The sequence below is a fragment of the Acipenser ruthenus genome, chromosome 27 (assembly GCF_902713425.1).
Source record: "Acipenser ruthenus chromosome 27, fAciRut3.2 maternal haplotype, whole genome shotgun sequence".
Taxonomy (NCBI): Eukaryota; Metazoa; Chordata; class Actinopteri; order Acipenseriformes; family Acipenseridae; genus Acipenser; species Acipenser ruthenus.
In genome coordinates this window covers 3,087,651-3,112,266 of record NC_081215.1, presented here as the reverse complement: position 1 = coordinate 3,112,266, position 24,616 = coordinate 3,087,651, and the positions used below count along the sequence as shown (strand labels likewise).

The 24,616-nt window shown below is 37.1% G+C and overlaps 1 protein-coding gene across 13 annotated transcripts in view; it reads left to right on the top strand.

Moving 5' to 3' along the window:
* LOC117432391 (zinc finger protein castor homolog 1-like) overlaps positions 1 to 24,616 on the top strand; it is a 192,779-nt gene that overhangs the window by 107,275 nt on the left and 60,888 nt on the right. For 6 of the 13 annotated variants that reach the window (XM_059002409.1, XM_059002410.1, XM_059002413.1 and 3 more), the window contains one exon: positions 1,315 to 1,383. In XM_059002409.1, the coding sequence (XP_058858392.1) occupies positions 1,365 to 1,383 (19 nt within the window). In that variant the 5' untranslated portion in view covers positions 1,315 to 1,364. Of the gene's footprint in view, positions 1 to 1,314; positions 1,384 to 6,579; positions 6,843 to 24,616 lie in introns of those variants that run through there. The other 7 variants (XM_059002416.1, XM_059002415.1, XM_059002417.1 and 4 more) reach the window with 2 other exon arrangements.

The window sequence follows — 24,616 nt, the reverse complement described above, 5'->3', positions numbered from 1 at the left end:
GACACAGCCAAGCATCTGTACAATCATTGAGCTCTTGTTTGAAAAGGCACGCCTGCCGTCATGGACATTGTGGCCTGCACATTTAAATGAAAGTAAGTGGATTAGATTTCAGTTTATATTAGAAGACACCAAGCACCTGATTTGCAAGCCGGGTCGGAGCAGGGCAACTGGTGTGGTTCGTTTTGCATTGCGCTGCAGAAGAGCTAAATGTTCTACCCAGCACTTGCTCTCTCTCTCTGCACGCAAATCGTCAGCTGCATTTCACCGTTAACGTGCCTTCCCATCCATAGGAGGATTAGGTGAAAATCCCCAGGTTTTTTTTTTTTGTAACCAGTTGACAAATATCAGATTTGTCTCTAAAAATTAGCTCCATCCATATCTTCAGCCATATGACACACACACAAAAGATTATCTTATTTAATACCCCACCAGCTTGTGTATGGAACAAACAGATTAAAGAGTTTAATAATATTCACAGCGCAGGCCTAACTAACCACTACCACCACCCCCTCTTTTTTTTCCTTTAAGAGTTAAAAGGCAATTGTTCACAATTAAAAGCAATATTTATCTAATTTCCCATTCTAGGGTTATGTCCCAGGTATTTATTTATATATTTATTTATTTATTTGCTTCACTTTTGTGCAGTTTAAACACACAGTGTGAGGAGTTAAAGAGCCTTTAGTGAACAATAGCAGCAGGTGCCCTTTGAGGCGGCGCTTTGTTGTGATTGGAGGGTGCTGTGCTGTTGTTTTAGTGGCCCTTTCGCAAGGGGCAGGGGGGTGGGTGGGAACAGTGCCGACTGTGTGACCTGAGCAGTGTCCCGTTGTCATGGGGACAGTGGCTAGGTAGCCGGATTGTTTGATGCAAACCGCACTGTTGAAAAACAAACTCGGGATCAGGAAGTACAAGCCTGCTGAAAGCACCAATATTTAGACACAGACATTACACACACCATCCTGTCTGCAAGCATACTTTACACAGAATAACGTAAAGGAGTTGTGTATAGCACTCAGTTTTGCTTGCAGCTCACCTTTTGTAGTCTATTTTTCAAATGTATTTCATTTAACAGTGGAAGTGATGCCATAGTAACTACAGTCATTTATTTATATTTAAAAATATGAATGTGCTTAATATATAGCTCACACAGTCCATCAGAAGCACAGTTGGATAAAGGACACAAGTTTGGTTTAGTATTCACAAAACTATGTAAGCGCTGAAACACAGGAATAAACAGCAAACCTGTTTTTAGAAACAATTACTTTCAGATATACCAAACCTTATTTAATTATTACTAACAGTATTTTCTGTCACCAGATTTCATCATGAGCTAAAAATAGGGGAGTTTGAAGACAGATTTTCATAAGATGCTGCTTATCCCTTACAGTAAGTTGCCATCTCCACTTAATTTTTATATGCATAATGAGAATCAAGTATACTTGATTCTGTGGGGCAAGCCTAATTTTCAGGCACAGGAGAGGTTGTGTCAAATGTTGTATTGAATGATTTTTTCTTGTTTGTGTTCTGGGCACTTCTTCGGTTATAGAATAAATCGGTGTTCGTCTGGGTCACAAATGTTTATGAAAGAAATTAGGGTGGTAATTAGTTAATTATAACCTAGAAACGTGAGGGGCAGGAAAACAATGGAGTGCACCTTAAAAATACTAAACCAGGACTCGGCATACAGAGATAGCTTTAGAATAAATAAATACAAAAGAAGCACAGCCTCTTAATTCAATCTTCCGGTAGATATCTTTTTTCCTTTCATGGTTTTTGTTTTTGTGAAATATAAGGATGAGCTTTTTTTCCATCCCGATTTAGCTTCGGAGAATTTTATAATTTAGTAATTAAAATCTTTGATAGGCTTTGGAAATTGCACTTGATTGAATTTAATGGGAAGATGAATTTCAATTTTATTTGATTACCGAGACCCCTGGCATCGGTATTTATGGAAAAAACTGTACAAAAATATGCTGTGTGGGCTAAGATGGCATAATAAAATTAACGGTAATCGGATTTCTCCGTCATGAATTTCGCTCTAATTTCACTATAATTTTCCATTAGATAGCTGGTTTACAAATATTTGCTCATCTGTGATGGGAAAAGGCTATCTGTCTAAAATAATTATGGAGAGAGCATTCAAAAATGTGCCTTTTTCCTGTTTGCTTTTTAAAAACCAGATTGCAAGGGACCACAATTAAGGATGCTGCATTATGAATGTCTGAATCTGGGGAGAAAAATATATTATGATAATAAAAAGATTTAAAAGTGTATTATGAGAGGATTTGCAAATAGAAAGTACAGTATATACCTCTTATTTCTACCTACTGTGTATGTATGTACAAATATGAAAATATCAAAGTAAAACAAAAAATCGGCTTTATATATTTTCAGTTCCCTGTAATAAACAAACAAACAAAAAAGGAGCCTGATTTATATTATTATAATTTTATTTTATCAAAGTTCCACTGAAGTTGACACAAAGATACAATGCTAAAAATTGCTTTGTTTCAATAGTTAAAAATAACAAGTAAACCTTTTTGGAAAATCACGGATAAATCAGATTTTGCACAAAAAAAAACAAAAAAACAGATGTATGGGGAGGGTTGTAGAGTTCCCCTTGATCCTGCCCCCCTCCCTCCCTCCTTTTGTGATCCTGCTCCCCTCTACCTCCTTCCTCTCCCCCCCAACATGCTCTGCACCACCGTCGGAGACGGCAAGCGAGTTCAAATACAATCCAGCTCTAGGCAAAGGTCAGATTTCTAACTCGACAGGTCCCTGGGCTTCCAGCACAAAAGCCACAGAATTCACATCTTTCAACTCGGCCCTCGCCTTTGTCCTGGTGGAACGGTCTGCTTAGAAGAGCGCTCTGTCAGACCTGCCCCTCCCTGGGTGCACGGTGAGGGGCTGCTAAACGTCTGGCTTGGCTTCCCTTTGACTGATGCCCCCCTGGAATGTCATGCCACCCCCCTCCCTCTTGGACACCCTTCTTAAAACATAACATTAAACATCAAGAATGATTATTAATAATAATAATAATAATAATAATAATAATAATAATAATAATAATAATAATAATAATAATAATAATAATAATAATAATAATAATAATAATAATAATGTGTTTAAACTTGTGATAAAAAATGAGGCCTTGGGTGTATTGGTATATATATACAAAACCAACACACAATTATTATTATTATTTTATTATTTGAAGACACCAGTAGCCTCATGTTTTATGGTCAATTAAATCTGTTTTGTGGCTGTTTAAGGTCTTGGCAAGTGCATCCTCTTGTGTCATCTTTTATATGAGGACTAGATTGCAGGCAAACTACCCAGTCCATAGGGCACATAAGTACAGGACAGTATTTTGCAGAGAAAAATTAACCTGTGAAAGGTGGCCCATATCGAAAACGTTCTTACTCCAGCACAATCCACTGCAGTGAAGAGTCAGAGGTGCCTATTGGACAGTTGAAGGGGCACATTGAGAATACCTGGCCCTCTCTTGACATGTTCAGGGAGCTGGTTTGTTATTAGATTGCCAACTAAAGATGACGATACTGTTTTATACAGGATCTGCACTCACTTCGCTTATCTGGAAACCTGGAACGCATAACACTCATCCGAGTTTACACTTGAAGAAATCTAATTACATGCATAAAATATTGTACACAAACAATTTTGAGCTTTTAAGGCCCTTTCAAGGCTTCCTGTTTCGGGTGTCCCTGGAGTACAGCATACCAGATGTCTGCTCATCAGCTGAGCTACTAAAATACTCCTTTTATTTGCCCAGCTAAAACATTTCGACTCATAACTCACTTAGCTGATATTTTATATACTGTATTTCTGCCTATTTAAACACAGTTTTGGCAGGGAACATAATGAAGTTAAATGAAGTGATGTTTATACTAATTCATTGTGTCTCATATTTTTGTTCTAGGTTATATTTTTATTGTTTTAAAAATGAAATTGTGTTGTTTTGGTTTGTCTGGATTTTTTGTATGGCTTTTAGAAAAAAGATAAAACTGCCATCCTCCAGCTACGCTCAGATGTTAATTAAACTGCATAATACTGTCAATAGGTGGTAAGGAGCACCATGGGTAGCCAGGACAGTGATTTCACATGATGAGTTGTTCTAGTGGGATACATTGCCATTCCTCGATGCTTGCCACCTCACCTTCAGGGAGCCTGGTTGTTTTTCCAGTGCAGAGCAACTGACGTCACACACAATGAACGTGTCGAGTCGCGTGTAGATGATGCGGTATGAAGAGACGCTGTGTTTGAGTTGAGAATGGCGGATCCAGAAGTTATGGTTTTCTTTGTTCTTCATATATTACTGAATACTGCTGAAATGTTGCTCATCTTCCTTGAGTATTCTGAGTGATTGACGCAAAGTAATGACGGAAATCATTAACCTCGCCCCTGGGCCTGCTCAGCCTCCGAGCCAGATTGAGATGTGTTGTGAGGCCACAGTTTGGTTCTCACTCGGCTTGACTAATAGCCAGTGGAAACTCACCCGTACATGCCCTCGCGGCTCGGATTTGCCAGTGGAAAAGGGGTACTAATCATCACTTTTGATACTGATTTATTCAGTCATGAAAAAATAAATCTGCCAGATCTGCTCTCATGCCCATTTTGTGTGAAACTGACTTGCACAATAGTACAGAATACATATCAGGATGGCATTTGCCTAACAAATTAACCCAACATTTTTACACAAATGCATGAGCTATTTTTCTGTTTTTGCTTAATGTTTTATGCTAAATATTAGGATTTATTTTTACAGATTGCTGTAAAAAAAACCTGACGTGTCTGTTTTTCAGTGGGTGTGGTTGGCATTTTAAAATGTATCTATCAAATTCAGACAAAAAAACAGTACATTTTTAGGTGTGGATGTTTTCACAGGGCTTATCTGTATAAAAAGTTACATAAAGGCATTTTTTTTTAACAATCCACTCTATATTTCCAGGGATTGAATAGGAAGTTCATATTGTCCGTGTTTAAATTCTCAATCCAATTGATAAATCAATGAGAAGCGGTGTTTGTTTTATCTTTTATTTTGTGAGGAAGAAAACATGACATGCCTTTTATACCGCAAAAGCATGAAACAAATTAAAATCATGCCTTGTATGTTTAAAGGGTGTCTAATTATCGGTACTGTATTCCTAACCGAAGACTTTGAACTTTCTAAATACGACATTTATTATTCTGGTAACAGAATGCTATCAATAAACATCATCAATGTTATCTAGTAATAAATACTGTATGTTTATATAATATTGTTTATATTAATGAATCAGATAAATAAATAAATAACCAAATAAATCAAATCCATGAATACATTATATACCCAGAGGCCCCCAAAAAAGAGGTTTTGCATTTTGTTCAGGAAGAAACTGCCAGGCAAATAAGTTGTTTGACTTATAAAGTATTCATTGTCACCTGGTAACGGCTTGTCGTTTATCATTTCACCTGAAATTACAATGGAAACCGATACCTTATCAGCGGGAGAGAGGGAGGGAGAATTGGAGAAAGAGAGGGAGTTCAGGGGCAGAGAGAGAGAGGGTGTGTCTAGCCAGGAATGTATATATATTTTTTTTACAATTAATTGTTCCAGGATCAGATTACAAATAATTCTGGCTTCTAATCAGCATTTTATTTTTTTTATTTCCTTTTTGTGTATATATATATATATATATATATATATATATATATATATATATACAAAACATATATATAAAGGCCACAAATTATAATAAAACGAGTTTCAAAGGTAGGAACCAGCCAATCAAAGTATTTATAATTTATAATTTATTTTTATATACAGAAATACATAAATATATAATGAAAGGACTGAGAACATCGTCATGTCTCTGGGAGATTTGGAAAGTTCTAATTTTAAAAGCTATATTAAATTAGATTATACTCTTTCAGTAAGAAACTGATGTATTTTTCCTATGAAATTATTTGTGTCATTTGTCCTTTTCTATTTAAACAGTGAACTTTTTTTTTGTTCAACTAAAACTCCTAATTTTAACATCAATTAAGTTATACAGTGTTTTTTTTTAAACTTTTTTTTATGACATTTAAATATTTAAATACAGAATCCTGTGTGTAAAGATAATGTACTCTTTAGTGTGTTCAAAAATCTATTTTAATTTAAATATCTAATATGTTATTAATAATGTGTGTATGTATATTGTGTGTGTTTGAATATCTGATATTAAAAACATGATTCAATACAGTACTTTCATTATCATAAGTGTCTTCTTTGAGGTACAGCGTGGGTCTTAATACACTGTTAGGTGTGCCCCCTCCTCCTCCTCCTCCTCCTCCACCTCCACCTCCTCCTCCTCCTCCTTCTTCTTCTTTTTAATACAGCTGTGGGAGGTTCCACACTGTGAGAGTTAAAAGGCTAGTAGACCACTGAGATAGAAAGGCCAACCCACCATGGGAAAAAAAAAACTGCTAGGGTTCCTGCTCTGCTGTAATTTCCTATCAGCCCATTCAGTGAACATCACCAACAGCTTGGTGTGTGTGTGTGTGTGTGTGAGAGAGAGAAAGAGAGGGCGAGCAAACGCTTCACCTGCCCTCCTAAACCACAGGGAGGCGGGGCTAAATTGCAACTGCCAATCACATCCATTCATGGCAGCCAACATTTCTCTCTCTGGCAAACTATTGACAGATTACATGTCAAAGAGTTTTTAGTTCATTATTGAAGGAAGTTTTTTTTTTAATTTTTTTGGTCTTTTCTTTTCCAATTCTTTGAAACCGACAGAGCTGAGTAATATATATTATGAAAGTTACATGTCTGAGTGGATATAACTTTGAATTTTCTGAATATGGTAAGTGGACTTTTATGAATTTCACTTTTGTATTGTTTTACCAAAAAGATAATAGAACCGCACATAAGGGTTATCTCATTTGAATCCGATACTGAACCTACTATACTTGGTTGAAAGTGCAGTATGCTAAAGTAAAGCACTGTCTGTGTATACACACTCTATTAACCGGGGCTGTCAAGTGATTTATATGTTGTTTCTGCTGTACAATTATCATGTCAATTAAAACGAAAGTGTAGTTTTGACAAAATATACAGCAGTTAGAGATTTTTATTTTGCTTTTTTTTTTGGTCTGTTTGTAAGCTGACAGTTTAATCGAAACTCCCAAGCCTTAGTATTGAAACTAAAACAGACTTTTTCTATCCTTTTTTGTTTTTCCAAGAATGTTTCAGTGACAGTAACAGCGCATAGGGGTGTTTGTTGGTGGTGGCGTTGCAATGGGCTATCTGTCATTAAAGCAAATGGCCTGAGGAGCTGTTGCCAAGGGGGACAATGAAAACAAAGTGTTGTTTGTGATGCTTTAACGTGTGTAGACATACATACGTTACAAAGGAATACAGGTCTGATTTGGGTTTGTTTTTGTTTTTTCCTCGATGATACTGGAACAGCACAGACAGCTCAATTCACCTCCCCTGCAACACTGTAAACAGAAACCGGGGTAGAAGAAATTAGTAGCTACTGTATCTGTAGCTCTGTCTTTTACACGGTTCCCCTTTGATTTCTATTTAGGACTAGAGGAGTCGGTTTAGCACTAGACACCCACGGCTTTCTTTTTGAATGTGTTCTTGCATCTCTTCTAATTGGTGCGATAGAACATTGCTGAAATCTTTTAGTAGTCACCAGGTGGGGGTGGTGGCTGTTGTTGTTTAGCTGGAACTTGTTAGCTAGCAAGTTACCAAGCCATTAAGGGTGTTGCAAATTTTAGCACGACAAAATGACTAGGCAATACTCTATGCATTTGTATATCCTGTGCTGACTGTGAATATAAATACAGGTCAGCAGAGTCTTAGTTAGAAGTTGTGGCCCACTGTCAGTTGTTTTTCTGTTTTAACTGCGTGATATTTCTGAACAGTTGTTTGTTCCCCCCTCCCCTGACATCTTAAAGGTACAGTGCCCCGTATTTGTGATGGGGTTGTTTTAGATGGTTATTATTGCTAACACTGTCCTGTATGCCCCCCCCCCTTCCCCCCACACCCTTGAGAGCTCCTCACCCAGCTTCCAGTTCATAATTTGATGATTGGCATCTGTTCACTCAACTTGCCTTATACATTATTTGCTGATGAGAGTGTTGGATATTTAGTGTTGCAAGGGAAAATGCAGAGTAATAATAATAATAATAATAATAATAATAATAATAATAATAATAATGATGATGATGTGATAAATAAAATAATTAATACAAACAGACTTTTTTGGTTGTTAGTTTTGGCAGAATATTGTTAACATCACAGGCAGTCCAGATAGCTCTGATATAACTTTTTTATTTAAAAAAAAAAAAAAAAAAGCATGGATGAAATCAAGAGTAAATGGAGGGGGAAAACAATCCAAAGTCTGTAGCCTTCAGTAACCTTTCCCACAATTTAATAATAACTGAATCAATTTGATGTCTTAAGCAATAAAAAAGGCTGTTGCCATCCTAATTCTCAGGCTCCTTAGATGACAGTAAATTTTCATTTTTTAATTAAACTAGCCGGAATTTTTATGAGGGGGCTGGGTTATGTTAATGGAAACGTTGTGTACTCTAGATTAAGAGAGTTGCGAAATAAATTCAGGAAGAGCCATTAAAAAAAAAAAAAAAAAAAAAATATATGGATCCCACATCTTTAACCCCTTTTATGCTGATTTCTCCTGGGGGATTGTTATATTTCCACAGCTCTGTCATGGATGAGTGACGTTCGGCAGTGCAATGATTAGTATCATGGCGTTAGCTGATGCCCTTCTGTTCTTATATATACAATGCACACATAGATATGAATATTTACTGCATGCTATATATATTGTGTACATGTACGCTACAGTGTACAGTATAAGAAGGTGATGCGTATAATACCAAGGGGGTTCAATTGGATTTGGTGTAACATGGAGCTAAGGTCTCAGGTGGTGCCATAGTAGGTTATGTTCGTAAAAGCAGTTTTCTGGACTTTTCAAGTGATCCTTACACTAAAAAAAAACAAAGAAACAGTTGCTGAGACTTTTTTGTTGTTGTTACAAGCAGCTTATCCGGTTTCATTTATTATGAGAAACCCCACTGGGTTTAACGTTCACGTTGAAATTGTAAAAAAAAAAAAATCCTAGTAATAATAGTGATGGTAAAGGAGGTTTAAATCAGGCTCAAATAAAATAGATGCTGAAAAGAATAAACTATAAAAAGGAATAATGTCAACACGCATGTGTTGCATGTGTTTGTGCATGCAAATGTGCACTCAAATATCCATTAACATTTAAACACCTGCTGTATCAGTACACTTGTGGAAGGCGTCCTGGTGAATTGTTCATTTCCTGATAGTTTTGCAAGCTTACATTTGTAATTGTATTGATGATAATGAACAATAATACCAATGTGCTGGGTTCCGCTTCAGGACTGCACTGGATCCTTAGGAAAAAAAAAAAAAAACATCTGAAAGTGAGCAACACATGGTTTAAGTTGTTTCAAAATCATCCGAACCTACAATGATCCAAAAGCGTTGTCTGTCCAGACAGATCAGTTTGCCTAGAACTGAGGGACAGGCATGACTAGAGTGTGTCCTAAAACTGGCCGAGTGACACTATCATCCCTTTCTCCCCAGGAGTATTTGTGCACTCATCCAGTTGCTAGATCATAATTAAAACCTCAAAGCGCCCCATCACCGATACAGAGTAATAGCTTAATTAATACTCAGAAACTAACGACATACTCCAGAAATAATTAACAAGTAATACCTGAGGCTCCTGTTTGTTTTATTTTTGAAATCTTCTGGGAAATAGATTTTTTTTGTTAGCTTAACATTCAGAAACGTAGCTTTTTCAATACTGTGCTGTATGCAAAACTCAGCTTTTCAGAACTAGGCGTGGAGGTTGCAGAACAAAAATAAATACATGAGAGAATGCCCCTGTTGGTTGGGCATTCTGACTTTACTGACTCTGAGACAGAGGCAGCATTTTCAGTGACACAAATACAGTGATCTACTATAGGGTCAGGCAGAGTAGAATGCAGTGAGCTGGGGCATTATGTTTGGAACTGCGTTTGAGTGGAGGTGCACAAACTGGATATAAGGGTGTCAAAGTAAATAAAAAAAAATCATTTAATAAACCGCGCCTCCTCATAAGTCGGGAGATAATTACATCAATGGAATTTAGCGTCCTTTCTAATTATCTCAATAAGAACAAAATTAAAAGTATGACAAAAGGAATATATTATGATGCCCTATCCCTTTTTCTTGCTTAAAAAAAAGGGAAACACACGAAAGGCCTATTTGAAATAACAACTCTGCTTTGGAAGAAACTGAAAAAAAAAAAAAAAGTTCAAGCTATATCAGAAAAGCAGTCGGGAACATGATGTATAATATTTTGTTTAAAGGCTTGCAAGAGAGGCCTGCATAGAATCGATTTGCATGCTTTGGATATTGAGTTGTCTGGAAGGAAGATTATCAAAGTGCGAAATGCTACTGTTAATCTGTTTAAATGTGGTAGGAGTCACTGGCTAACATCACAGAAGGAGAAAAAGCACTCTTTTAGCCAGGCTAGCTATCCTGTGCATTGTACCCCTTTTCTTAAAGCTCGGTGTGACAGAGAGGTTACTTAACCTGTCTGTCTTCAGAGAAATGAAATGCAAAACCAGGATTTCATGGTTCCAAGTTCTTCGCACTAAGCTCAGAGGCCACGCTGCTTCTTGATAATACAAGTATAAATAAGGCAACGTGGACACAGCGAGCTGATACTTTTACTGATACTAAAGTGATAAACCAGTTATCTCCTTTTGTAAACTTTGAATGCAGCCCTGACACATGCAAAGGGGAGACACTGATGTGATTCGGGTGATTTTTGGGTGGTCCTGTTGATTTTATCAACATGTCCCCACACCCACCCATCCCACCCCACTTCAAACTTTCTAGGACCATTTGTCAGTAAATTCACTCTGTATAGAGTGTTGTGGACAGCGACTTCCGTATTATTATATTAGAATATTATTCACAATGTTAAATTAAGTTAGATTATTTAGCAGCAGCGTTCAGTAGCTAGCAGACTCCAAGGTAAGGGAAAATCCTGTGTTTATGAAAAAGCAATGATGTTTTTCTAGGAGCTTCATTTGTTTAAAATATGAAAAAACCTTTTTTTACTGTTTTGCATTCGTTCGCTACAACATGCAAACCCTGTTGACCTTTGAAGCACTTGTAATATTTTTATTACCAAACGGCCACTTCGATGAAATTAAAACTGCAATCACTTTCTGCACAGCGCTTATAAAAAAAGAAAAAAAGAGAGAAAACCATTAATAGTTCTAAAAGTGCAGTATAAGAGAGATTATTGATAGAAATTCTCTGTTTTTATAATTGTCATTGATCATATGCAAGGTATTATTTTTTTTCTCCATATGTTGTACTGTATCATTTACATGAACAAACACATACTATGTAATTATCATAAACCTGGTCAGCTTTCAATATTTATTTCTTTGTTCCAGCGATTACAAAATGTGTTTCAAATCTAGCTAGGAATTGAAATTCAAACACGTCAGCATTAGCTCCTTATCTCTGCTTTACTTTGAGTTTTTTTTTTTAAACACCCACATGTACTTATTTCTTAGTGTTCTTGGCTGTCACCTTCAGCACCGTTTGCTTTGCTAGCCAAAGATTCAATATCCTGTCCTTTCTTGTAATTGACTGCAAACATGGCCGCCCAGTTTTGAGCTCATCCTCAGTAGATAATTTTTTTTTAATGTGACATTCTATTCGGTTGGGTCAGAAGCGGCCAGCTCCAGCAATAATTACTGTCGGTACGTGATAAATGTGACTCCCAGCTGTTCGCTTGTGTCACCAGCAACAGATTGGGGGATCGCAGGTGGGAGGGGGGGGGGGGGGGGGGGGGGGGAGTTTGGTGTTTGACTGAATTTTTAAAAAACTCTGAAACTTGATAGGATTACATCGTCTTATGCCTCACACCTGTTAGGAGCTCTGAACAGAACAGTTGGCTGTCTCTTTGGTAGAGCTTAGCATTTTTTCCCTCCACGGTGAACATGTTCACTTTGGGGGGGGGACGGGGGGGACTTATTTTAAGCTTGCAGTCGTTTCAGAAGCATTTATTTGCTCGATTCGACAAAGCTCAACATGTGGTTTGAGAGGTGACCAAATGTTTTACAGTTGTCTTTTATTTATTTTGGAGGGCGTCACTTTGTAATTTCAGGCAATCTGCAAGCTTAAGATTTCGTTTTTTTTTTTGTTTGTTTTCTTAAATTACATCCACAAAAGTTTTGTTATGATTGATTCTGTTTTGCTGCTCTTGCAAACTAGTTAATAAAAAGTTTGTTGGGCTCCACTGTTGGCAGAGGCATTACTGAAATTAAACAAATAAATGTCAGCATTTTTACTTACTCCTCAGCTGTGATGATGCCAGGCTCTCTTTATTTTGAATTAAAAAAAAAAGTTATACTGTGCAATGTGACTGAGATGGCAGTCAGTGTTGCTTTAAAAGGTCTGTTTAAGTTGGCATTTGGTGCAGACATTTGTATGTATACATGTGTTACAATAAATCACTATTTAGAATTTGGGGGGCAAATTATCTGATACATAAAACCAGGTGCATCGAGTTGTTGATTTATTTTATTTACTTTCAACAAAATGCAGTATTTAAAAAACAAAAATATCAACTTTGAAATCATTCGCAACTTCTTTAAAAAGTCATGATGTAATTAGATTTGTAATGACAATCACATTTTTACTTTTGTAGAAAGCAAGGTGACGAGACAGCAGGAAGTCTTATGTTAATAATCTGAATATCTTAAAAGGCAGTGTACAGCTTTAAAGGAAACTCTGCTTCGCCCCAGAAAGGCTGGAAGTGTCATTTCCATAAATACATCACCTGATATTTCTTTGGAGTAAAATAACCAGTTGGAGTCTTAATTGTTTGGAAAACATTTAGTGCCCCCATTTCACCCCAGTGTCCTCTCTCCCGTCCCTTGATTCATTTCACCGCGTGTCCTCAGCTTGTGGAAAATGGCGTTCATTTTTTTATTACCTGTTTGACTCTCAAGCCTTATTACTCTAGCTCCTTAATGTTCCCTGTAACCGTGGAAACCAGATGAATAAATGTCCGCAAAGAAAATGAGATGATTAAACAGGTCACCCTTGCAAAACAAATTTGCTTGGCCGAGCGCAATTTGTGTACTGAGCTTCTGTCTTAACAGTTTGCTAACAAGGGGATTGTTCACTGGGGTAACTGAGTACAAAAAAAAGGTGCAAACAAAAAAAATGATGACAAAGACCTTGCTCTTTGAGAACTGTTTGTGTGCCAGTGTAGGATATAAAGTGCTTTCTTCTCAGCAGTCTTTAAACTGACATTAGGCTAATGAATATAAATATATAAAAAAAACAATGCTTCCTTTGAAATATAACAAGTGCGTAAAATACGATCACACAATAAATAAAACCGCTGCTTTGATTTCCTGTCATTACCTGCCGTCACCTTAAGAAAGTCTATTTACAAGCACTTTAGCATGACCCCCACAGCATTTATAAGGCCACAGAAACCGTATGACCCTACATGGGCAAAGAGGAGACTTTTAAATCTGTGTAGTCAGAGACAAATTTAGCAAGTAGTCGCTCTGGCAATCTCCACGTGATAGGGACACAAGCCTTTAAAGCTTGAGACAGAAAAGGAATAACTCTTTAATTGCATTTCTTATGTTCTTTTAACTCTATGAAGATATGTAGTAAGGCTTATATATATATATATATATATATATATATATATATATATATATGACACCAGTATTTTAAATGTTGACGGCCCCCCTGCTTTCTGGTTTCTGCTTTACACTGATTACTGGGTAATTAATGATACCAGGTTCTCCCATGACACTGTGATGTGGTAAGACCGCCAGTGTTGATAAACTGGCCCACGTGGCTAAAAGGTTTGGCCCACTCTTAATCAGCAGACAGCAGCAGGTTTAGGGTTAAGCGATGGCCACGGAGAAAGGGATGTTGTTGTTTGCAGACCACAACAGGTCACAGACACAGAGCTGCTCCTTCACCTAGCCAAGTGGCAGGTGTTCATAACTGCACCATAAGGCAGCTGTATGCAAGGGCTTGTATCCCCAGACTCTCCCATTGTATATTTCTGCAAACACCAGATCTCTTCAAACACGTTTATACATCTTGCTCTGCTCCTCAACTTAACCAAACTCATACACCTGACAATGACCCTGTTCTTAGCATGTTATCAATCGCTTGCAGTACGTCCAGTTCAGAGACGATGGCTGCTGGCCACAGAGTCCCTTTGCTCTCCGGGGGCTGCTTGTTGGTTCTTATCAGATCAGCTGGCTTAACATCATAAGTGATTTCTAAATATAATGATTTTAATATAATACCAAAATGGTTGTTCAGATGGAGAAGGATCATATAACACTGCAGTTATAGCTTACAGAGGCATTGTTATTAACATGATGTACAGTATTTATAGCACTTATTTAATTCTGTGCTTCTTTTAAACTCTGTCAAGGGTTTAAATGTGGTGTATTTTACTGCTCTAATATATGCAACAGTCTAAAGCCATATATTTTGTATATACTGGTTGATAGTGGATAGTTAAGCTTAGGGTAGTTGTATTTGATGTCTAGTGTGCTCCCTATTCTAAGCGAGTGTGTCTTTGTGATAGCAACGTTATTGAGATGGCAGTTAACCAATTGTATTGTAAGAGTTAATCGCTGCCATCAATACTAATCTAAGCACAATGATTTTAAATGAAAGTGGCAAGCTAACCCTGGTAGGATATTAGTCAGTTGCCCAGGATTTCATTTTTTTTTTGTTGTTGTTGTTGCTGGTACTGCCACTTTCCCCGCTCACCTTAAGAGAAATAGCAGGAAAGCAGTGGAAAAATAAAGATATAAAAAAATAAAAAATAATCTATTGATCTTTTGTCCTTTTTCGTGTTGTTCCACCTCTCCCATTTATGGTTTAGTTTTATAGATCTTTTACGTCCCTTATCAAAAAATATTTGATGCAAATACAGCAGAACTGGCCTGAAAAGCACTGTAAGTAAATATTCACACGCCAAGCCTGGCACTGACCTTGAGAAGAATGCAAAGTTATAATGCTTCATTCTAGGAAAACAAACCCATAAAATAATACCAAGGAAAGTGAGACAGTTTGGGTAAATATAATCCAGGAGGTTGGTTTGTATGTGCCATGATAACAAAGTACACAAAGAAAAAAAAAAAGAAAGTTTCCATTCCATGACTTCATTGTTCCAGGTTTGACTTTTTTTTTTTTTTTAAACACAATAAACCTGTCTACATTGAATAAAAAATTAGCAACATAAATAAGATAATTATAAAGCGGTTATTCTGTTTCCTGATTTACAGTATTTTATATCATAAAAGGGCATGTTGTGATCACAGCGTATTACCAGACTTTTAAATCCAAAATCCTGGATACCTTGGTATTCATGGACAGAAATGAAACTACACAGGCACTCACTGGTAAAAGGATTTTGATCAAAATAAGAGTCTGTCTATTCCCAGTGTCTGTATAGCTTTATTAAACTGTCTAGCAAGTGCATCAGCCTTATAAGGGGATATACAAAACATAAAGGCATACATTATTTGTCCTTGATTAGAAATCACTGCCCCCTTTACAGTATTCTACGCAGAAGAAAGGGATACGTTTGGCATTTAAATTTACATTTTCAATTAGACCCTGAAACTGAAACTCTCTGTTTTAATGGGGATATTTCAAGAGCAAAGAATACTGTGCAGGCTTGTAAAATGTGAATTAAGTGGATTTTTTTTTTCTTTAAAGATTTTGTGAAAGAGCTTTAATTCAGCCTCAAGAAAGCAAACAGGACATTTCATTGTTATGAATTACCAGTTAAAAATGAATCCTATCTGTTTCAAAAATATTATTAGATTGTGCTGAAGTGAACAATATTAGCACAAATGCACCGTTTTGCTGAAGTCGCTGAGTTGATCCACTCTGGAGTGTAACTGAACACCTCGCAGGGAAGCGGGCCTGTATTTTTATGTGTTTCAACATGATATACGGCATATTAGGTGGAGGGTTTGGGTCACATAACTCGCTGACATTATCTCTAATTACATTCGCCCACAGTTTTATTTATAATTATTAGAAATGTTGTGATGATACACTTGGGGTGTGCTTTTTCAAAAAAGAAAAATCCAAGTATGTGGGCTTTTCTCCAGATTTCAACTGACAAAATATATATATATAATATGGAAAATTAGCAACCGATTACATTTAAAGCAGTGAAACTGGATGTTTATTTTGTTACCTTGTCTTCATTATTTGTGTTTATAAAAAGCCCTTGTCTAATGTGCTAGAGATTGGGGATTTGAAACTTGGGGAGTTTCGGGTCCTCTACACAAGCCCTGACCTGTCGTCATAACCGACCAACAGCTGAAGCCTAGAAGAAAAATGAACAGTATACAGTTAAATAAACAAGCTGAGCCTGTTCGTTTTACCGTAGACCCTGGCATTTCCCTGGAAACCAGCTGCTACAACAGGCAAACTTACATAAATAATAAATACATCATCTTCAGCACTATTTAAGCTTCTGTCTAGTGTAATACAAGCCAAGAACTTGTTTTTGTTGTATAAAAGAAGTGTGTATTTATGTGTCTGAGAAAGTGTATGTGGAGAGGGGGTCCTGTCCCACCTGTTACAAGGTGGTTGGAAAAGAGCTTGAACGGTTATAAAACCCTAGAGCGTTTTAATACAGCCAGTGCAAACACACACACCCAAAAAAAATCTCAAGGTTAAATGAAAGTATCAAAATTCATTAAGACTCGATTCTACAAAGACAACAAGGTTAAGAGGCATACAGGCAGAAAAAAAAAAGTTTTTTCTAAAGTAAAGGTTTAAAATAAGTCCTTAAAATGCGTTTGTGCGGATCTGATGAGACCGAAACAAAACAAAACAAAACAAAAAGCACCATCTATTGGAATCCCCCTCTGGAAAACAATAATTGATATTTTTTAGAAGTCAGTTGTTAAGATTTGACATTCAGGGATAATGTCTGGCACTCCATATAAAAAAAATCCTGAGGTTGGGAAATTTCATCCACCACTCGATGAGTTAATATCCCAATCAAACGATTAAAAATAGCAAGGGTCGAATTTCAAGGCTCGCAGTTTTCTGCCTGTGTAAAATGTTGCAATCATTTGCTGAGATATATACAGAGCCAGCAAAATACATACTGTGCCTAGGGTATGGAATATATTGGTGTGCCGTGTGTTCTGTGTAGGGACAGAAGATCCTTTTACTGTACAAAATACTAATTTTGTCTTATTAATGCCATTAGTGTAACAGTCAAAAAGGATCAGATCAGTTAGTGGACAAAACAACTATGCTGTCTAACCCTGGTGATGAGAGCTTGTCAGGGTTCATTTGAGTTATTTTTTTTGATGGCCAATATTTGCGTGTCTGTTGAATAATTTCAGCCATTGCATTTCAATCCCTTTGTATACCCAGATTTAAAACGCTATGTAAAAAGTATTATAATACATATAACATAGATTTTTACAGAATCTCCCAGCATTTGAAGCAAAGGGGTTTCTAATCCTCAAACTAAGTGTCACAGTGAATACTGGGTACTGACTCATTCCTATTTACATGAGGCTGTGTGGTTCAGTGGTTAAAGAAAAGGGCTTGTAACCAGGAGATCCCCGGTTCAAATCCCGGCTCACTCACTGACTCATTGTGTGACCCTGAGCAAGTCACTTAACCTCCTTGTGCTCCGTCTTTCGGGTGAGACGTTATTGTAAGTGACTCTGCAGCTGATGCATAGTTCACACACCCTAGTCTCTGTAGTCGCCTTGGATAAAGGCGTCTGCTAAATAAACAAATAATACTAATAATACTGTACATAGTACAACGTCTATCACTGAAAGGGCTGGAATTCTTAGAGGTAGTATTAGGGAAACCATGTTGGATTGATTTTAAACAATCAATGTTTGAAATATAAACCTTAAACAAGTTCATCCAGCCAATATTGGATGGATTTTCTTGGGCGAAGTATAATTATGGCTATGTCTATTTAGTGACTTTTTAAAATGATCTTTTTTATTTTTGATTCAACCAATTTAAATATGATCTGTTCATTTTTTTAGCAACTCAAATATATTAGAGATTCAGTTTAAATTGAAGAGAGGACAGTGTTTTTCTATAAGCTATAAGGTGGTGTTACTGGATAGTTTCGAACACTTCTGTAATAAGGCTTGTTCTTTAAAATATTGTATTAATTAATATCTGATAATAAGTAAAGTGCTATTACTGTTATAGTAAAGTTGCCAGCAAATAGAGAATATTTCTGTGTCACAAAGGGAATGTGGTATAGTTAAGAATGCATAAACTAAAGGAAGCTGTTAATGGACAATACTGTGATTAAAGATGACAACAAATGACATTTCTGTGCCGGACTTTCAATGAAGGGAACGCCGGGAACAAAGCTATGAAGCAACGGCATTTCGCATTAAGCATTTGGTGCAGTCTTTAATAGGCACAGCCAGCTCTCTTTCCTATGCCCCTCTATTCACTGTCTGATGTAATTTGCTAAAAATTAGGATGGCATTTCAGTGTCCAGTTGCTCAGCTTAACAGGTGTAGCTCCTGCCTGTTTTTTTTGTTTTTTTTTCTTCGTTAATAACATTTTAAAAGTGACTCACTCACAGGCTAAATGCCTTGGATTTAGAGCAATGGAATCGCAACAGTTGCTAGTCTTAATAAGAGAGAACAAAATGGACTGCAACAGTTGTTGTGTTAGGTGAGAAATGTGCAACCAGCTGGCTTGGGTGTTCTTGGAAAACTCTAATTCCAAAAAAAGAAAAAAAAAAAATAGACATTTGTGGCAACTGCAGTGAAACAGCCAGCACATTCCTTAGCTGTATAATTGAATGCTGTGGAGCTAGGGGACAGAATCCAGCTCGGGCCAAGGTGAGGGGTTGATGGCTTTTAAAGTGCTACTCAACAGAAATCCTTAGTAATTTAGTTAAACGGGTATTTTCCGTATTATAAAAATCCATCAAATACTGTAAGTCCTTACATTTGAAGAAAATCAATAATTGGCCATCAATTTCCTGTAGATTACTGTAATTTTAACTGTATACAGTATCTGGATTTATATATATATCACACACCATCATATGAACTGAACCTCTTGCCCTTTGAAAAGTCTTTCGGTATCTGTCAGTAGTATATTTCCGTATCTGTGTGTCGGTCTTCCTGTTGCATGAAAAACATTTCTTAATTCGTTCCCCATTCCCCATTCTCTCACTATCCATCTGTATCTTGTCTATCTGTCAGGATGTCTGTGTCTGTTTCAATTACATTTCGCTTAATACACCTAACCTCGATTAACACGCAATCAAACCCAGATAAATCACATTCATTAGGATCCTCACCGGCCTCTCCTCTCTTGTTGTTTTGCATCATGCATTTTCACATTGTTGGTTTATTTTCAGTAATGTTTTGTCACGCTGCATAAGATCATGCATTAGTGAAGACTGCATTGTTTCTTGGCTTTATGAAGTTTCTGACAGCTGGAGAGATAACAAGGACGGCGTCTTTAGCAAAGTTTTTTTTTTTTTTTTGTCTATCTGCTACGTGAGATTAAGTTTTGACAATTGTGTGTTTAAAGGAACGTTGTGGCGTTGTAATTTACTGTCACTGGTTTAATAAGTGCCTGTCTTTCTTGCTCTGGTGGATTTCCTCTGGCTGGTAAAGACTTTGACCTGTCTGGGAGTCGGAGACGTTTGCCCCCCCAGGGAGTGTAAACTGGCGAGTGCTTTCCTCCATTCTAAGAGAGTACAGCCCTTCCAGCCCAGTGACCCTTGGAATGCCAAGGGCAGAAATGATCCAGCGTGCCTGCCTGCCCTGCCGTCTGCGCTTGGCATGTGAGTGTGTGCAGGGAGCCCGGAGAAGATAATCGGGGGGGGGGGGGGGGGGAGTCATGAGTCATTTTGAAATAAAAATGTATATAATAAGTTTGAAGTTAAAGCCACTCCTTTTGAAATACAGAGCTCAAAAGCAGAATACAAAAAAGAAAAAAAAACATTTTATGTGTTTAGCCTTTTATAGAATATTTAATGTGTTCAAAACAACCAAATCCTTTTTCTGGGGAGGAGAACTGGAACATTAAAAAGGCACTGACTTGCACTCCAGAGCCTTGTTTTATTAATAGTGTCAAAGGTGCTAACCTGGTCATGTTTAGCAGATTAGTGCTTTAATAACTAGGAGGGTTAAAGTGCCAGTGCATCCGTTCTGATATCCTGCGTGGCTCTGTATCTCCCCGATCCTCTGAGTAGCACAGGGGCCCAGGTTAGGAGCATCGCTATCCCTGATACCAAGCTCTTCACTGTTCTGGACTCTTATGTACATGCGAGGAATCAGTGGATTAAACTACCTGCTTTCTCTGCAGAGAACGGGCGCTTTAAGATTAAGTGGAGATCTTTACAGTGTTTTTTTTATGCCACGAGTATAATCTGGAGGTTGCAAAACACCTGTTTAAATTACAAAACTAGAAAAAAAAAAAAAAAAACAACAACAGCTCAAGTTTTAAAATAGGTTGTTTCTTACTCGTTCTGTACCGGTAAATGGTGTAGTGATGCAAATGATGCTTCCTTTTTGAATCCCCCCCCCCCCAAAATGTTGCTAGTTGACCATCGCTTTGATACAAATAAACATGTGAGAATACTTTGTTACATTTAGAATTGTACAAAGGTGCTTTTTAAAAACAGAAAACTATAGGTAGAGGCTCCTCTGAAATACTCGCTTTTATCAATGCACTACTTTAAAGGCCTATAATAGAAAAATGTATGTGGGACATACAGTTGCCCAGGGACCAGTACAAATATATTTTTCTTACACTCAGAAGCTTGGTTGTGTTGTATGTAACTGTTGTTTTAATGGAGTAGCTAGTCACGATTTAAACCTATCCCCAAAAAAGCATAGCAGATCTAATATTGGCAGATATGACTGTCTTCAACTGATTTAGCTGTGAATTTTTGGTTAGCCTAGCCTGTGGGAAAGCTTTTATTTTTTTGGTATCGGGACACACCTATGGATAATACTTAATGGTTATATATTAATAATGAATCAGATGAGTTTATAAAATATAGACATTGTGATGTTGCAATCTGTGCTGTTTCGAAATTATTTTTGCAACGCAAACAGGTTTAGTAATTTAAGATTAATCGCTTGGCATATTTTAAGAAGATCACACAAGGATTTATTTATTTGGTGTACTGTGTAAATGGATGATTGGATAAAGTTTTTTTATCGGTTGCCTTTGCTCTTCTGAGAAACAGTGGTCTGCTACAGTAGTTATCATTGTTACTGAAATTCTATGCTCCATCCTGTTTTGTAGACCCATAGATAATCTTATGTGGTAATGTTAACTGAGTAAGATTAAATCATTCTTCTCTATAAAGGTGGGCCTAATCCAGTTGTGAGTCATAATTTGTACATTTTTGTACAGTTTCCGTTTTTGTTATGCTACAGCTCCTATCATTTTTTTTTTTATCATAATGAAACATACACAAAACCCTAAACCTTGCAAAAGATATCTACTGCCTTTTACAAAACTAGTATATACACATTTCCGTCCCAATTCTGTGTTCCTTTTTGTTTCCAAATGCTTATTGTGGGTGAAGATAGCATAAAGATAATATGTGTAACATGAATTAAAAAGGCTAGACTGAGAAAAGCTCATAACAATTTCTTTAAAACTTCATCACTGCAATAATATGTTATATACGTAAAATGCATTTCTTTTTTTTCTGAAATTGTTTTTGTGTTGTCTACCTTGAACAATGGGGGGAACAACAAAACATATAATTATTAAACATTTCTGTGTAACTTCATTGAATAAACCCTGGTGTCTAGACTAGTCGTAATAAAGTCTCAATCTAACTCCTGATGCGTGAGAAATGCAACACTGTCTCTTTAAATGAAAAACAGTTCTGATCGTTTTTTTGTTTTTTTTCCCAGAGAAAAATAGGGAATAACGCTGATTAGTTTTAGCAGCTTCAGCCAGGCGATGGGCGAATATAATAACTGTTTTCGCAGACGTTACGAGTGATTATCTGCTCTCTGTATTTTGGGTGAATGTAGTGGATTTAGGGCCTCGCTCTCCATTGTGCTGACATCACTCTTTAACAAGCACAATTAAATCATGGCTAAAATCATTTCAAACTCTCCCAGAGTCCGTCCAAAAGAGCTAAACAATGAGTGTCTGGGAAATTTAAAGGGAGCGCTTATACGTTGGGGGAGTGGGGAGGGGTAGCGCAGTGTTTGAGTTTGTAATTAGTAGAGTGTGAACATTTTTTGGGGGGCATAATTGAGGTCAGCAAAATGTTACTAGTTCAATTATTTGTGATGAAATAGTTACATTCTACAAACATGCTTCTGTCTGCCATCGCAATGTTGTGTACAGTATGTCCACTTTTTTTTTTATATATAAAGAATTAAGATAAAAGAAGAGTTCAGCATGTTATAACTCTACTTTTATTTTGAGCTGGTTCTAGTTTTAGGTTTGTACTTTACACAACTCAGAATGGACTTTGTTAATAAATTGAATAAATTAAGCAACTGGATAAGAACGCACTGGCAAATTAATATCGGATATATTTGACCTGAAAACAGAATGAAAATCCGTATTTGATCACCGATTTCTGATTTTTAAATGCGTTTTGTACTGGGTGAATAGCAAAGGCAATCCCATTTTAATTACAGTATGTGGCTGATTCGGTTAACCAATGATCCTATTAAGCAGCCGTTGTACTGCTTGCTGGTTCCCTCCTATAAAAAGCACAGCTAGCTTGACATTGCAGACTTCTCCCTGAGAGGAGTGTGCTGGGGCACTTTAAAAAGCTCAGTTCTGCTGCACTTGTGAGATGTGACAAGATTACCTAAGCTCAACTGAATATGACTGGTTTTCATTTAAATAGGGTACACAGACTGGTGATAACAATTGCATAGGCCAGGTCGCAGCAACAAATCATAGATAGAAACATTTCGGAGGGGTTAAAATGCAACCCTGCCATGCTCATTCTGTGTCATATCTGATACAATGCCTAGCCACCCCTCTATATTAATCGTTTTTAAATCCAGCCTCACAAGCCACCATTTGTCATATGCAGTGTTGCCGGACAGGGGGAGAAAAAAAGGTGTTTTGTACAAGAAGCCAAGTCTAGTTATATAAATACAATTGCTTTTCTCATTTCAAAAATGCATTACAGAGTTAAATAAAGAGATGGAATATAGCTGCTTTCAAATTTGGGTCTATTAACAGTGTTAAAAGGAGAATTTGTACCAGCTGATTTCAAGGTGTGTAGTACCAGCAAGCTGGCCAGGTTGGAGCAGGTTATAGCGATGCAGTTAGAGCAATCAAATCCTGTTTTGTTTTTATGTGTATGAAGGATCAAATGTACTTTTCTCCTTTAAAAAAAAAAAAATTAACACCAGAAAAAAAAAAAAAACAAGCAATCTCATCAAGCGAGAGCCGTTTGCTTAGCAAGAGCTGACAGTCTTTGTGTATGTAAATGAAGAATTTGGACTAATGGAGTTGAACCATTTCTAATTTTGTGATGGCAAGAGGATTTTGATTGAAAGTAATTAAGCAAGCTAGCTGTAAAATTAATTAAAGCAAAAGGAGGGTAGGGGGGATTTTTATTGGATTGGCTAGCGATATAGCGGCTGTCAGACAGGGGGGGCGAATGGGGGTGACCTGAATTCGCTGCCCTCCCTCCCCCCACCCGGGACGTTTATGTCACTTTAATCTCCTTAGAGCGGCTGGTGTGCATTTGTTCGAAATAATCAAGGAAATATGGTCAGAAATTGTCAGCTTTCAGATCTAATTTACCTGACAGCCTCGTGTGTGTGCGTGGCAGATTTTTTCCTCTTCTCCTTGGCGTTCTGGAAAATGCTTCTGACAGTTCTGAGAGGAGTCGCTTCCCCGCAGAGCAAAATCAGTGGGGTTAAGAAGGGTTCCTTGCACCCCTCTATCCGCACACCCCACTCACGTTCCCGACACCCTGCACTGCACAAGAATGAAATGCACTTCCCTCACTACAGCCCCAGCAGCTAAATAAGATATAACGAATGTAATGGACACCACTTAGCTACAGTTAACAACAGTGTACCTGTGGAAATACATGTTCGATCTCAAGGGTTTACAAAATGACTACTAGTGAAAGATAACACTTTAAACAACAGCTTCTTAATTTAGATATGAACAGCACAGGCATGCTCACTTGTGTTCTTTAACTTCCATATACAGTAGTACTGGGCTTATGACTTGTGACCCTAGCTGTTAGCTATTAGCAGCTGTACAGTACTATACAGTATGTGACTGTTACGAAACTTAACCCTACTCAAAAAAAACAGGAATTTGATCACATGAATCAGTAAAGTGGTCTGGGTGTATTTGCTACTGGATACATGTACTTGAATATTATTAAACACAGTCATATAAAATAGCTGACAGTTCTGTTTATTTACCTAATCCCATTACTCAATATACCTATTGCTTCAGCATTGACAATAAGTTCTAAGACCCCCTCAATTTAAATGC